The following is a 12,806-nucleotide window of genomic DNA, read 5'->3' on the forward strand; positions in this document are numbered from 1 at the left end:
ATCACAACGGTATTTCCATTTATTATAATTTTTCTTTTAAATCAAGTTACTAGGATACAATTTTTTACGAGTTATTAGTGGCTAACACTTAATTAATCTAATCTTAAATTATCTAAATTTAATGGAATCAGAACGCACAATGATATAGAGCTGTGTGAGTTTGACATTTATTTTGATTCTGTCATTAATCTATACGTAACTCAACTCAAATGTGTGTGGGTGTGTGTGTATTGTGGTATTGTTGCAAGACGCGGTGTCGGCAGCTTATAAATTAATTATAAATAAATGATTATTCGTCGTTTAGAATAATAATGGCTTCTACCAGCACTAATCACGTATACTACGAAGACATTCCACCTGGTACTCTCAATGAGGAAGATTTTATTTGCACCGAAAAAATTGTGCCAAGAAAAATAAAACCCCAAAACATTGTAGTTCGACTCATGGATAGAGAAATTTACGGCTCCCGGCGACCAGGCGCTCATTTTCATGTTGTCCGTGAATACTATCAAAATGTTTTTCCAAATTTGACCATAGTCAATGTTGAAAAGCCACCGTGCTTCCTAAGAAAATTTAGTCCAGACGGGAAACATTTCATCGCGTTTTCTGCAGATCAAATGTCTCTAGAAGTAAGTTTGAACATATTTAAGGTCATATCATTGTAATGTCTTGGTAAACACATGAAATATTGCAGATATATGAGTATCGGGGAGCAGCTGCTGCCGGAGACTTGGTTGCCGGTTATCCTCTGGACTTGTTAAATGCTGATGCTGACGTTCATTACAGGATAAGGACGCACATATTTTATAGGTTTTTTAAGGTAGGGATTGCTGCTGTTGGGAAGTACCTACTCAATTTAAAAATATATATAATTTTTTAATATAACTAACCTTTACAGCCAAAATTCACAGTAAATGTGTGCGTGCAAAGAGTGTTCGAGAGGCTACCGAACCACCCGCCGATGGAGCAACAACTGAACAGAGAGTGTAGCCTGTTCACGGAAGATGGCCGCTATGTGATCATTGGTTCGGCTGCTCATATCCCTGATGACTTGAGACCTCACTTCTATCATATACATAGTAACAATGAAGCAGTAACACCAACTATAAGGTAATTGAATAATTGTAACTTAAAAGAAACTAACTCAATAATTAGTAAAAAAAGATAACTTGTTTCTGAATTTATTATAATTGTAATTGTATGTCACAATATGGGACCTGAATAAATACTATTCATTCATTCATTCATAACTATTATAATAGGATTCTGAGGGCCACACCCGGAGGGCTAGAAGTGGCAAAGCATTGGCATTGTCTTGTGGCTTGTATGCTGGCTTACAGAAAGTAAAAACTTTTGGATTGGATATTGATTTTTACATTTGATTAGAAAAAATCATTTTATGTTTACAGGTCTGCTTTGGAGGACTACTCTCTTCATTTAGTAGATTTACACCATGGAAAGTTGTGTGACACTAAACATTTTAGAATAGACAAAATCTATTTATCACACAACCAAGGCATTTATCTGTATAAAGAAGTGTTGGCGGTGTTGTCAGTGCAACACCAGACCATACACCTGTTTCAAATTGTAGACGGAATGCTGATAGAAATCAGGAAAATCGGCAGGTTTTGTTATGACGATGATCCTTTCCTTGTGAACTCCGTGTTTGCACCACCAGCTAACGAGAGGCCTTTCCATGAAGAGACAATAAATAGCCTAAAGCACAGGCTCCTTGTGTTTCTGTTTAAAAGAGCCAAGTCCATCAGTGATGAAACAAAGGATCCTCTGGAATTAAGGAAGTTTTATAAATACTTTGACATGTTTAAAAGCTTAAGGATGTGGAAGATGCAGTTGTTAGATGAAGACCATTTATTTATAAAATATGCCAGTGAAGAAGTGGTCACACTGAGGGTGGCTGAACCAAATAGTCAATCATCATTTTTTGTCATTTACAATATTAGTCAAAGTAAAATACTAGAAGTGTATGAAAACACATCAGAGGGGCTGTTGCAATTATTTGAAAATTATTGTGACTGCTTTAGAAATGCCAGACTGTGTGCAGATTCACAGTTTACTTGCTCTCCTTCCAACAACTTGTACGCCAGACTGACACAGCAGAGATTTAAACAAACCATAGTGAGAGCCATCTATGGCGGCCGGACAGAGGCTACAAAAAGGATTCTAGCTCAACTACCAATAAGTGCACAGTCTTACAGTGGATCTCCTTATCTAGATTTAGGATTATTCAGTTATGATGACAAATGGGTATCGGTTATGGAAAGGCCTAAAGCTTATGGAGAATATCCCATCAGGTAAGAATTAGTCAGTAATGCCAGCATAGCCCATAAAATCCTCATACAAATAATTATTATGTAAACTAAAATCATGTATCAGTCCTTTACAAACTTGTATTGTTTACTTGTGTTCATTAGTGTTAGAAGTTCCCAAAAACTTCTGTAGACACTTAACCTCTTTTTTATTCAACTTTTAATTGTTTGTAGTGGATTGCAGTTTTAATAATGATTATAATCATATCCAATGCCGCGTCTTACCAGATTCAAACGAATTTGAACCTTCAATACGCCAGTTACGTTTAATATTTAAATGGCAGTGTCGTTGACTGGTAATATGCGTCCTAAGGTCGTATATAACGATACTCAAGTGTCACGTTTATATTTGGTGGTAGATTCTACGCCCGCGACTCGGGCCTGCTGAAGTTCAAGATCTACGCGGGCGTGCTGGGGCAGTCGGTGCCGGCGTCGGCGCGCCGCCTGGTGGCCTTCACGTTCCATCCCACCGACCCCTTCGCCATCTCCGTGCAGCGCACCAACGCAGAATACATCGTCAACTTTCATATCAGGAACGCAGTCTTGAGCTGACGTCCACTGTGTCCCCATAAAGCCGTTCAACTGGCTGGTTTTAGCTAGTTGGATTGTGACAATGCCTGATGTGAGATGAGATGTGTGGCTGTTGGCAGAAAACTTATCACTCAGTTTTGAGTACAGTCCATTTAGAGAGCGCGCTAAGATTTAGTATAGTAGATTTATATATAATACCTATATGCTTTAATTTTGAAGTGATAATGAAATAGTCACATGAATGTTGATTGTTATATCCTGGAAATACGAATATAATATTTAAGAATGACTTATTTTACTAAACTTTAATGGTATGAAATATTTGTATTATAAATGTTACATTATACAGAACAAATGTAAAAAAAAACACTTTTGGATTATGCCTCTTGTTCGAATCTTTCAGAAAATGGTAACTTGATGGTAACGGTTCGAAAGTAAAAAAAAACGTCAAGAAACATGTTAAAACCTATTTCCCTTGTTTATTTTTCTAATCATAATTAATCTCATGTTAACTGTGACATTGACAGATAACATATCGGCCTAGATATGTCAACAATCAAAACATTTATATAAAAATGGGAGCGAAACACCAAAAATAATCAAGCCCTCTAACATACCCCATTATACATTTAGAATTCCCATAAGATGAGCATACCGGTGCACTAGATTTCATTCAAGATGCAAAACTATTTACAGTATAACGGATATCCGAATAACGAGGCTAACTTTCCTTACATACCAAGTAAGCACTTGTCATACCGCTACGTGCCATTAGCCATAGACATATTACTTCGTACAGACCGGCCTTACGAGCACTACGAATGGGGCCGATACATTGGAGTCAAAATCGCCTTTAGTTACACCAGCGCGCTCAGTCGTGTGGCGAATTGAGCAGTGGAAAGGCGTCAACATTGGTGTAAACAAAGTATAAGCGTATGCATACAATTCAGACCGAACACCGACGCCTTTTCACTGCTCAATTCGCCACACGACTGAGCGCGCTGGTGTAACTAAATGCGATTTTGACTCCAATGTATCGGCCCCATTCGTAGTGCTCGTGAAGTCTTTACGAAGTAATATATATGTCTATACCATTAGCTGAATTAGTAACTATTAGGTCGCTGTCGTTGTGTCCGTTTCGAATGTGCCTTGGAGCAAAATCATCCTATAGGTAAACAGTCGGAGAGCTTGTCATATTCCTATGTGACACCTATCTATAGTTACATAACTTCACAAATTTTTATTGTTAAGAATTGTGTAGGATTTATCTGAAAAACCTATCTACCAATAGTGCTGATTATGGCAGTTTCAGCGCCACCAGTGTTCCCACGCTCACAAATAGTAGGCGAGGGAGACGTGACCTCGGTGACGCTGCCCGACGGAACTCTCCAGCTGTACTTCATACCCGTCTCGCGGACTACCTGCTTCAACCAGTGGGGCGCCATTCCAGCTTGGTTCATACGTACTATTCCTAATCTGTAAGTATTTAAGAATAAGAATAAGAATAATTTTTATTGACAATAGAAAACAATTTTCAGACACATGGATACAGTGGATCCCAAACTAGGCTATGCCTGTGACTTGGGGTCCTAGAATGCAGTTGACATTAAAGAATATTACACCTATTTTATTTAAATTTGAATAATTAAAACTACAAAACTATACTACTATAAAAGGAAAAGTTAATTTAAGAAGAGATTAATTAAAATAAGAGGAAACTTACAGCTAATAACGACTAATAAATTTACAAATTAAAGTCGGTGAGTGAGTATGTGTGAGAGAGCGTGTGTGTGGGTGTGTTTGTATATAAGGGTGTGAAAGAGAGAGGGAGGATGGGAGAAGAAGGAGGAGAGGATGGGAGTGTCAAATATAAATGTTTCTTAAGAAACGTTCAGTCTCGTGATAGTTCCAGTCCAAGCATGCTCTATTTTAGGCTACACTAGCGACATCTAGAAGCTTAAGCTAATAGATGGCGTTGCGCTGTAAACATATTATATCGCACTTATGATATTAAATAATTTTACGGTTTAGACTCACTTGTTTTTAGTCACCCGCGCGACATGTTTCGGAGAGCCTAGGTCTCCTTTCTTAAGCACTAACAGTGCGAGCAGCGTTCACGACGATCGCGTACTGCGGCGCGCCGCGTCGCCCGCTGCGCGCGACATTATTTTTTAATGTTAGTATGTCTCACAACAGTTTAAATTCGATCACTTATGATATTATTTGTGGTACTTAGTTCCGTGGTATATAGCCATATAGTATACTAACTAAACTACAGTATGTAATACTAGCTAACGAAATGAAATAATAGTTTTGCAGCGCCTCAGCCGTTCGCGTCGAATTACCGAAACTCTACACAAGCCAGCAATATCTTCCTACAAAATAATGCAGTAAACGAAGAAACATCAGAATATCAGCTTCAAGTTAGTGGACTATTTTTATACACGGTAGCTAAAAAATAAGTGCATTCCCGTTGCCATGGACTAAGTGACCAACCCCGAAATCGCGAAAAAAAATTTGGCTGTTTTATACATTTGGGCTGGTCCATTTTCTATAGGAGGGTACTTTTTTTTTCGCAATTTCGTAGTTGGTCCCATAGTAAAAGTTGCTCAATATAATCCCAAAACCTCCAGGGAATGGGAATGCACTTATTTTTTTGCCACCCTGTATAGTATCCTTATCGGTCACTTACAAAATAATCTAAAATAGTAACATTCTGCCATTCTTTACCACCGATAGCACCATCATCATTAACGATACTAACTCTTTTGCAGTTTCACAGTGACAAACCGACGTCATCAACAGACTTGCAATACTTCTGCCAACCGCCACACCCCTGGTACCCGCGGCAATCTGTCGAAACCCAAACAGATCCCGTCAGATCCTGCGACGTATGCTGTAGGGCGTGCTCCTGCAGGCCTAGCAATCCTGAAACCCTGCAGTCCCGCAGCAGCGAAATGTCCATAGACGGCGAGGAACAAGACAAACCCACATGCTCATGCCATAAAAAAGTGAATAAAGTACGGTTCAGCTCGGCCGGTTTAAAATATGATAAGCTCTGTGATAACTGTAATAGTAAGTGCAACGTGATGCGCTCTACATCTGATAAGTCGAATTAAACCCGATTACGCCTCGGGCAGCCGGACTAGCACATGATTGGCGCGAGAGTATCTCGCCGCGACATAGACTACCCGTCCCCCTTTAATTCATACAGTTAGTAAAAGCAGGTAGTCTATCTCGCGGCGAGATACTGTCGCGTCAATCATGTGCTCGGCCTACAGGTTATGCGACAACTATACCTGAGTCAAAACATCTGTCCGATGGGGCAATAAAAACCAAAATATATATCAATGACAATAATTTAAGCGGCGTTCATGTACGAGCTAATCTCGTACCGACCAATGTACGTTACGGTGTACAGTACACTCTGTTTCAATGGGATTTCAGCTCTTAAAACAAAGTAGCACTTCTTATGTCTCGTAACATTTTGGAACAAATTAAATTCAACCTAATTAAAAACAAATGGATCCACTTCCCTAGCCATACTTTTGTACGGTGGGCGACACGATGATATCTGACGATAACACTGCCGCTTCAAAGGGCAGATGATTTTGGCGCAGGTATAGCGATTAATGGATGGGACATTAAAACGACGGAGGATGTTGAGTGAATTTATATTCTGTTATTATACATATACTTTATCCCTTAATATTATGTATTTACAGTGAAAATAAAAGTACAGTAATAAAAACAACTTGAGATTTGTATTCTCTTGTTCAAATACGTAATGCACACGGAAACAATATACAACACGAACACCACGACAGTCGTTAGGCTTACAACGAAATAACCCTTTAGACTAGTGCACTTGTACGAGAAATTATAATAATTACCGATAAAGGAAGACTCTAGCTAGCGGGAACATAGTTCACGTTTTCTTTCAAAATACATAGAATATACTTTGGTAGAAAAAAAAACTCTTCTGCCGACCGTCCCTCAATTTTCAAAGGCGTCATAAATAATAAATCGTAATAAACAATTTAACACTTAAAACTAGTATTGCATAATGAAAGTTTAAATAGATGAGCTGCAGTTTTTCATGCTTTCAGTTTAATGAGAAAACATAAATAAATGCATCGCTTTCCAGGCATAAATGGTGCAACATAGACATATGTTATATCAGTGCGGGTGCAGCTAAATGCGATATTGTGATGCAGTTTGTGCAGCGAGTGGCTACTCACAGTCAACATATACTTTAATAATAAAATAATTAATGTCTTATCTCAGAAACGGAATAAGTATTTGCATAAAAGAATACTAATACGGATAAAGTGGTGAAAAATTGCGAAGAAGTTAGTTTGACCGCAGAACTATATGGCCTTTTAGGTCGCCATATGGGTTGTGGTAACTATAAGCACTTGACAACCTAGTTACCGCATTGTATGATGTCGTGGCAGACAAAACTTCTACAATATTTTCCCGCACGTTGTTCGCCTTAGCATTTATTTGTCTATAATATTTGGAAACAAATTTGCCATGAATGTAGTGTTCAGCTTTCAGAATGTTAGTCGCGGAAACGAATTCAAAATGGAAATACATTGTATAAGTCCCATTAAAGTTCCAATCTAATCACACTCATACATGATATAATATGGCCACTGCAAACATTAAAACTGGCGTTCGGGTGGAATCGTAAGACATGCACCAGCTTAGACATTATTACATAAAACATATCACAAACTATCCATTTAGTTATAATCTGACAGCACTCTACATGAGATTCAAAATCGTGGACAATACACCGTTTAATTTATCTCATAATCAATATATCTCTATTACATTTATCTTATACATCGCAAAATCAACCTTTTGTGTACATACATATACTATCAATTTTATAATAGCACAACCTGAAAGTTGGCCGCTGCAACTTTTCGCTTTATGACTAAAGCATTATCTTACCGAGCTACTAGACAAAGTGCAAACCAATGCATTACATTACAATTAATCACTAACGCACATTTCCTAAACTGCATACAGTAAGTAGTTAGGCAGCGCTTCGCGCGCTCTCATGTGTATTCTCACTCTAAACTGCACTTTACCAAATTAGCTAATTGTGTAAAATCATCAGAAAAACTAAACACTAATGGATCTACACTCATCACTGGGGTACATTATATATTATATGAATTAATCATTTTGTAGCTATTAAATCTTCCGAAAAATACATAACTCCTGCATTTTTGCGCCTATAGCAAGGTTTATAGTTGAAGTGCATGCAGTAGTTTAGTTTCTCGCTTTAACGTTATCAGTCGTCTTATCGGTTTCCTGTGGAAATTATAATTATGATACAAACACTATTACAAAACGTTTATTTGACTAGACAGTAGCATAGTACCGACAAACAACCGAACGGCGGTCCATAATGGGTGGAATCTTTACCGTAATAATTCGTTACGCATTTAGGCCTCAAATAAAAATAAAACATAATAGTACACATAATACTAAACTCGGTCAATTTTCCCTCTATAACACACCAATTTTACACGCTACCTAAACTAGATTAGAAATACTTCATGAGGAAGTGTCTTTAAACATAATATCAAAATAATTTAGTACTTAACTATAGGTTATTTTTAAAATACATTTTGCAACTTCACAGCACTTTACCTAATCCTGTGTGAGAATGGATGTAGAGTCTAAGTTATATATTTACTAGCGCCGTCCGGCCGCTCACTGTGGACAAACAATACAATGTTAGTATATGGATAGAAATAATCAAATGAAGTGGATACATTATTGTAGAAATGGCAATAGTTTGATGCACATTCCGTTTATCTGGTAAAAGTACAGGATAGCTCTCTACAAAAGAACTGGAAATGCCATTAAAATCTATACTAGCCAATTCGCCAAAATTGTGCCCACAAAACTAGGGCGCTTGAATAGTAATGTGGATTGTGGTTATCATATCGATGCGGAACCGCATCCCGCTCGGGTGTGTAAACGAGACAGCGTTATGCACGTATACGAGTATATTGCGTTGCGTACGTTGGCGTGCGGATCCACATCCAATGTAAAGACCGAGGGGGCGGCACTACACACTACAGTAGACTGACCGGGTGGTCCTGGGCGAGCGCCTGGTCTTGGATGGCGGCGAGCGTGCGGCGCGTGGCGGCGAACGTGGGCCGCTGCGCGGGGTCGGCGTGCCAGGCGGCGCGCATCACGTCGTAGGGCCGGGGGGCGGGGGGGGGCGCACTACACACTACAGTAGACTGACCGGGTGGTCCTGGGCGAGCGCCTGGTCTTGGATGGCGGCGAGCGTGCGGCGCGTGGCGGCGAACGTGGGCCGCTGCGCGGGGTCGGCGTGCCAGGCGGCGCGCATCACGTCGTAGGGCCGGGGGGCGGGGGGGGGCGCACTACACACTACAGTAGACTGACCGGGTGGTCCTGGGCGAGCGCCTGGTCTTGGATGGCGGCGAGCGTGCGGCGCGTGGCGGCGAACGTGGGCCGCTGCGCGGGGTCGGCGTGCCAGGCGGCGCGCATCACGTCGTAGGGCCGGGGGGGGGGGCGCACTACACACTACAGTAGACTGACCGGGTGGTCCTGGGCGAGCGCCTGGTCTTGGATGGCGGCGAGCGTGCGGCGCGTGGCGGCGAACGTGGGCCGCTGCGCGGGGTCGGCGTGCCAGGCGGCGCGCATCACGTCGTAGGGCCGGGGGGGGGGGGGGGGGCACTACACACTACAGTAGACTGACCGGGTGGTCCTGGGCGAGCGCCTGGTCTTGGATGGCGGCGAGCGTGCGGCGCGTGGCGGCGAACGTGGGCCGCTGCGCGGGGTCGGCGTGCCAGGCGGCGCGCATCACGTCGTAGGGCCGGGGGGGGGGGCGCACTACACACTACAGTAGACTGACCGGGTGGTCCTGGGCGAGCGCCTGGTCTTGGATGGCGGCGAGCGTGCGGCGCGTGGCGGCGAACGTGGGCCGCTGCGCGGGGTCGGCGTGCCAGGCGGCGCGCATCACGTCGTAGGGCCGGGGGGGGGGGGGGGGGCGCACTACACACTACAGTAGACTGACCGGGTGGTCCTGGGCGAGCGCCTGGTCTTGGATGGCGGCGAGCGTGCGGCGCGTGGCGGCGAACGTGGGCCGCTGCGCGGGGTCGGCGTGCCAGGCGGCGCGCATCACGTCGTAGGGCCGGGGGGGGGGGGGGGGGGGGGCGCACTACACACTACAGTAGACTGACCGGGTGGTCCTGGGCGAGCGCCTGGTCTTGGATGGCGGCGAGCGTGCGGCGCGTGGCGGCGAACGTGGGCCGCTGCGCGGGGTCGGCGTGCCAGGCGGCGCGCATCACGTCGTAGGGCCGGGGGGGGGGGGGGGGGCGCACTACACACTACAGTAGACTGACCGGGTGGTCCTGGGCGAGCGCCTGGTCTTGGATGGCGGCGAGCGTGCGGCGCGTGGCGGCGAACGTGGGCCGCTGCGCGGGGTCGGCGTGCCAGGCGGCGCGCATCACGTCGTAGGGCCGGGGGGGGGGGGGGGGGGGGGCGCACTACACACTACAGTAGACTGACCGGGTGGTCCTGGGCGAGCGCCTGGTCTTGGATGGCGGCGAGCGTGCGGCGCGTGGCGGCGAACGTGGGCCGCTGCGCGGGGTCGGCGTGCCAGGCGGCGCGCATCACGTCGTAGGGCCGGGGGGGGGGGGGGGGGGGCGCACTACACACTACAGTAGACTGACCGGGTGGTCCTGGGCGAGCGCCTGGTCTTGGATGGCGGCGAGCGTGCGGCGCGTGGCGGCGAACGTGGGCCGCTGCGCGGGGTCGGCGTGCCAGGCGGCGCGCATCACGTCGTAGGGCCCCGCGGGGCAGCCCTCCGGCGCCTCCATGCGGTACCCGCGCTCCACGTGCCGCACCACCTCCGCCAGCGGCTGGAAACACATCGACACTCGAGCTAAACTGTACCCAACTAGCTCTCCTACCGCGGTACATACAACATGTAAATTCTAGATAACAAATAACAATACAATACGGTACGGTACATTTGTTTTATTAAAAAAAACTTACAATTCTAGGATATGGCACCCTTCCAAACGAATAGATCTCCCAGAGTAGAATACCGAAACTCCACATGTCAGACTTATTTGAAAATTTCTGAAACAATAAAAAATATACATCAATATTTCTATATTCAATATCACTACAATATTATAAATGCAAAAGTGTGTCTGTCTGCTACCTCTTCACACTTAACCGCTAAATCGATTTAGTTTTAATTTGGTATTGAGATAGTTTGAGTCCCGGAGAAGGACATATAGGGTAGTTTTTATCCCAGAAGTCATCCTTTAAAGGGGTGAAAAGGGGAGTGGAAGTTTTTTTTTCTTGGCCTGCAGGCGCAGCTGGTCGGCGGGGTCGTCGGGCGCCCGCTCGGTGTATACTCACGTTGTACTTGAGCGCCTCGGGGGCGGTCCACTTGATGGGCAGCTTGGCCTGCAGGCGCAGCTGGTCGGCGGGGTCGTCGGGCGCCCGCTCGGTGTATACTCACGTTGTACTTGAGCGCCTCGGGGGCGGTCCACTTGATGGGCAGCTTGGCCTGCAGGCGCAGCTGGTCGGCGGGGTCGTCGGGCGCCCGCTCGGTGTATACTCACGTTGTACTTGAGCGCCTCGGGGGCGGTCCACTTGATGGGCAGCTTGGCCTGCAGGCGCAGCTGGTCGGCGGGGTCGTCGGGCGCCCGCTCGGTGTATACTCACGTTGTACTTGAGCGCCTCGGGGGCGGTCCACTTGATGGGCAGCTTGGCCTGCAGGCGCAGCTGGTCGGCGGGGTCGTCGGGCGCCCGCTCGGTGTATACTCACGTTGTACTTGAGCGCCTCGGGGGCGGTCCACTTGATGGGCAGCTTGGCCTGCAGGCGCAGCTGGTCGGCGGGGTCGTCGGGCGCCCGCTCGGTGTATACTCACGTTGTACTTGAGCGCCTCGGGGGCGGTCCACTTGATGGGCAGCTTGGCCTGCAGGCGCAGCTGGTCGGCGGGGTCGTCGGGCGCCCGCTCGGTGTATACTCACATTGTACTTGAGCGCCTCGGGGGCGGTCCACTTGATGGGCAGCTTGGCCTGCAGGCGCAGCTGGTCGGCGGGGTCGTCGGGCGCCCGCTCGGTGTATACTCACGTTGTACTTGAGCGCCTCGGGGGCGGTCCACTTGATGGGCAGCTTGGCCTGCAGGCGCAGCTGGTCGGCGGGGTCGTCGGGCGCCCGCTCGGTGTATACTCACGTTGTACTTGAGCGCCTCGGGGGCGGTCCACTTGATGGGCAGCTTGGCCTGCAGGCGCAGCTGGTCGGCGGGGTCGTCGGGCGCCCGCTCGGTGTATACTCACGTTGTACTTGAGCGCCTCGGGGGCGGTCCACTTGATGGGCAGCTTGGCCTGCAGGCGCAGCTGGTCGGCGGGGTCGTCGGGCGCCCGCTCGGTGTATACTCACGTTGTACTTGAGCGCCTCGGGGGCGGTCCACTTGATGGGCAGCTTGGCCTGCAGGCGCAGTGGTCGGCGGGGTCGTCGGGCGCCCGCTCGGTGTATACTCACGTTGTACTTGAGCGCCTCGGGGGCGGTCCACTTGATGGGCAGCTTGGCCTGCAGGCGCAGCTGGTCGGCGGGGTCGTCGGGCGCCCGCTCGGTGTATACTCACGTTGTACTTGAGCGCCTCGGGGGCGGTCCACTTGATGGGCAGCTTGGCCTGCAGGCGCAGCTGGTCGGCGGGGTCGTCGGGCGCCCGCTCGGTGTATACTCACGTTGTACTTGAGCGCCTCGGGGGCGGTCCACTTGATGGGCAGCTTGGCCTGCAGGCGCAGCTGGTCGGCGGGGTCGTCGGGCGCCCGCTCGGTGTATACTCACGTTGTACTTGAGCGCCTCGGGGGCGGTCCACTTGATGGGCAGCTTGGCCTGCAGGCGCAGCTGGTCGGCGGGGTCGT

At 47.1% G+C, this 12,806-nt stretch overlaps 3 protein-coding genes and 1 long non-coding RNA gene across 5 annotated transcripts in view; 2 read left to right on the forward strand and 2 right to left on the reverse strand.

The window, feature by feature from the left end:
* Positions 1 to 202: 202 nt before the first annotated feature.
* Positions 203 to 3,161, forward strand: LOC134748718 (DET1 homolog). Its single transcript, XM_063683491.1, has 5 exons — positions 203 to 629; positions 695 to 820; positions 899 to 1,110; positions 1,410 to 2,312; positions 2,687 to 3,161. The coding sequence occupies exons 1-5, from the start codon at positions 312 to 314 to the stop codon at positions 2,877 to 2,879; spliced, it is 1,752 nt and encodes a 583-aa protein (XP_063539561.1). The 5' UTR covers positions 203 to 311; the 3' UTR covers positions 2,880 to 3,161.
* A 336-nt stretch (positions 3,162 to 3,497) lies between these two features.
* On the forward strand, positions 3,498 to 6,016 carry LOC134748735 (uncharacterized). Of its 2 annotated transcripts, none has more exons than XM_063683509.1 (4): positions 3,498 to 3,600; positions 4,165 to 4,336; positions 5,170 to 5,281; positions 5,633 to 6,016. In XM_063683509.1, the coding sequence occupies exons 1-4, from the start codon at positions 3,537 to 3,539 to the stop codon at positions 5,975 to 5,977; spliced, it is 693 nt and encodes a 230-aa protein (XP_063539579.1). In that variant the 5' UTR covers positions 3,498 to 3,536; the 3' UTR covers positions 5,978 to 6,016. The 2 variants fall into 2 exon arrangements, with proteins under 2 accessions (XP_063539579.1, XP_063539580.1); XM_063683510.1 differs by having other exon boundaries at positions 4,171 to 4,336.
* A 500-nt stretch (positions 6,017 to 6,516) lies between these two features.
* Positions 6,517 to 9,573, reverse strand: LOC134748747 (uncharacterized). The gene is made up of 2 exons (XR_010128431.1): positions 8,975 to 9,573; positions 6,517 to 8,594 (listed from the first exon to the last, which is right to left on the reverse strand). It is a non-coding gene; the product is annotated as an uncharacterized LOC134748747 (long non-coding RNA).
* Positions 9,574 to 10,564: 991 nt separating this feature from the next.
* The window catches only part of LOC134748743 (tyrosine-protein kinase CSK), a 42,301-nt gene continuing 40,059 nt past the window's right edge, over positions 10,565 to 12,806 (reverse strand). Inside the window, exons 14-15 of the mRNA XM_063683519.1 lie at positions 10,914 to 11,000; positions 10,565 to 10,777 (exon numbers count right to left, since the gene is read on the reverse strand). Coding sequence (XP_063539589.1) covers positions 10,574 to 10,777; positions 10,914 to 11,000 — 291 coding nt within the window. The 3' untranslated portion in view covers positions 10,565 to 10,573. The remainder of the gene's footprint in view (positions 10,778 to 10,913; positions 11,001 to 12,806) is intronic.

This window comes from Cydia strobilella, chromosome 17 (genome assembly GCF_947568885.1).
Source record: "Cydia strobilella chromosome 17, ilCydStro3.1, whole genome shotgun sequence".
NCBI classification, from domain to species: domain Eukaryota; kingdom Metazoa; phylum Arthropoda; class Insecta; order Lepidoptera; family Tortricidae; genus Cydia; species Cydia strobilella.

Bases quoted from the DNA above. Each gene is read 5' to 3' on its own strand.
- LOC134748718 (XM_063683491.1), top strand. From the start codon at position 312: ATGGCTTCTACCAGCACTAATCACGTATACTACGAAGACATTCCACCT. The intron at 630-694 runs GTAAGTTTGAAC...GAAATATTGCAG, and splicing joins CAGATCAAATGTCTCTAGAA to ATATATGAGTATCGGGGAGC. The intron at 821-898 runs GTAGGGATTGCT...TAACCTTTACAG, and splicing joins TATTTTATAGGTTTTTTAAG to CCAAAATTCACAGTAAATGT.
- LOC134748735 (XM_063683509.1), top strand. From the start codon at position 3,537: ATGCAAAACTATTTACAGTATAACGGATATCCGAATAACGAGGCTAAC. The intron at 3,601-4,164 runs GTAAGCACTTGT...TGATTATGGCAG, and splicing joins TAACTTTCCTTACATACCAA to TTTCAGCGCCACCAGTGTTC. The intron at 4,337-5,169 runs GTAAGTATTTAA...ATGAAATAATAG, and splicing joins ATACGTACTATTCCTAATCT to TTTTGCAGCGCCTCAGCCGT.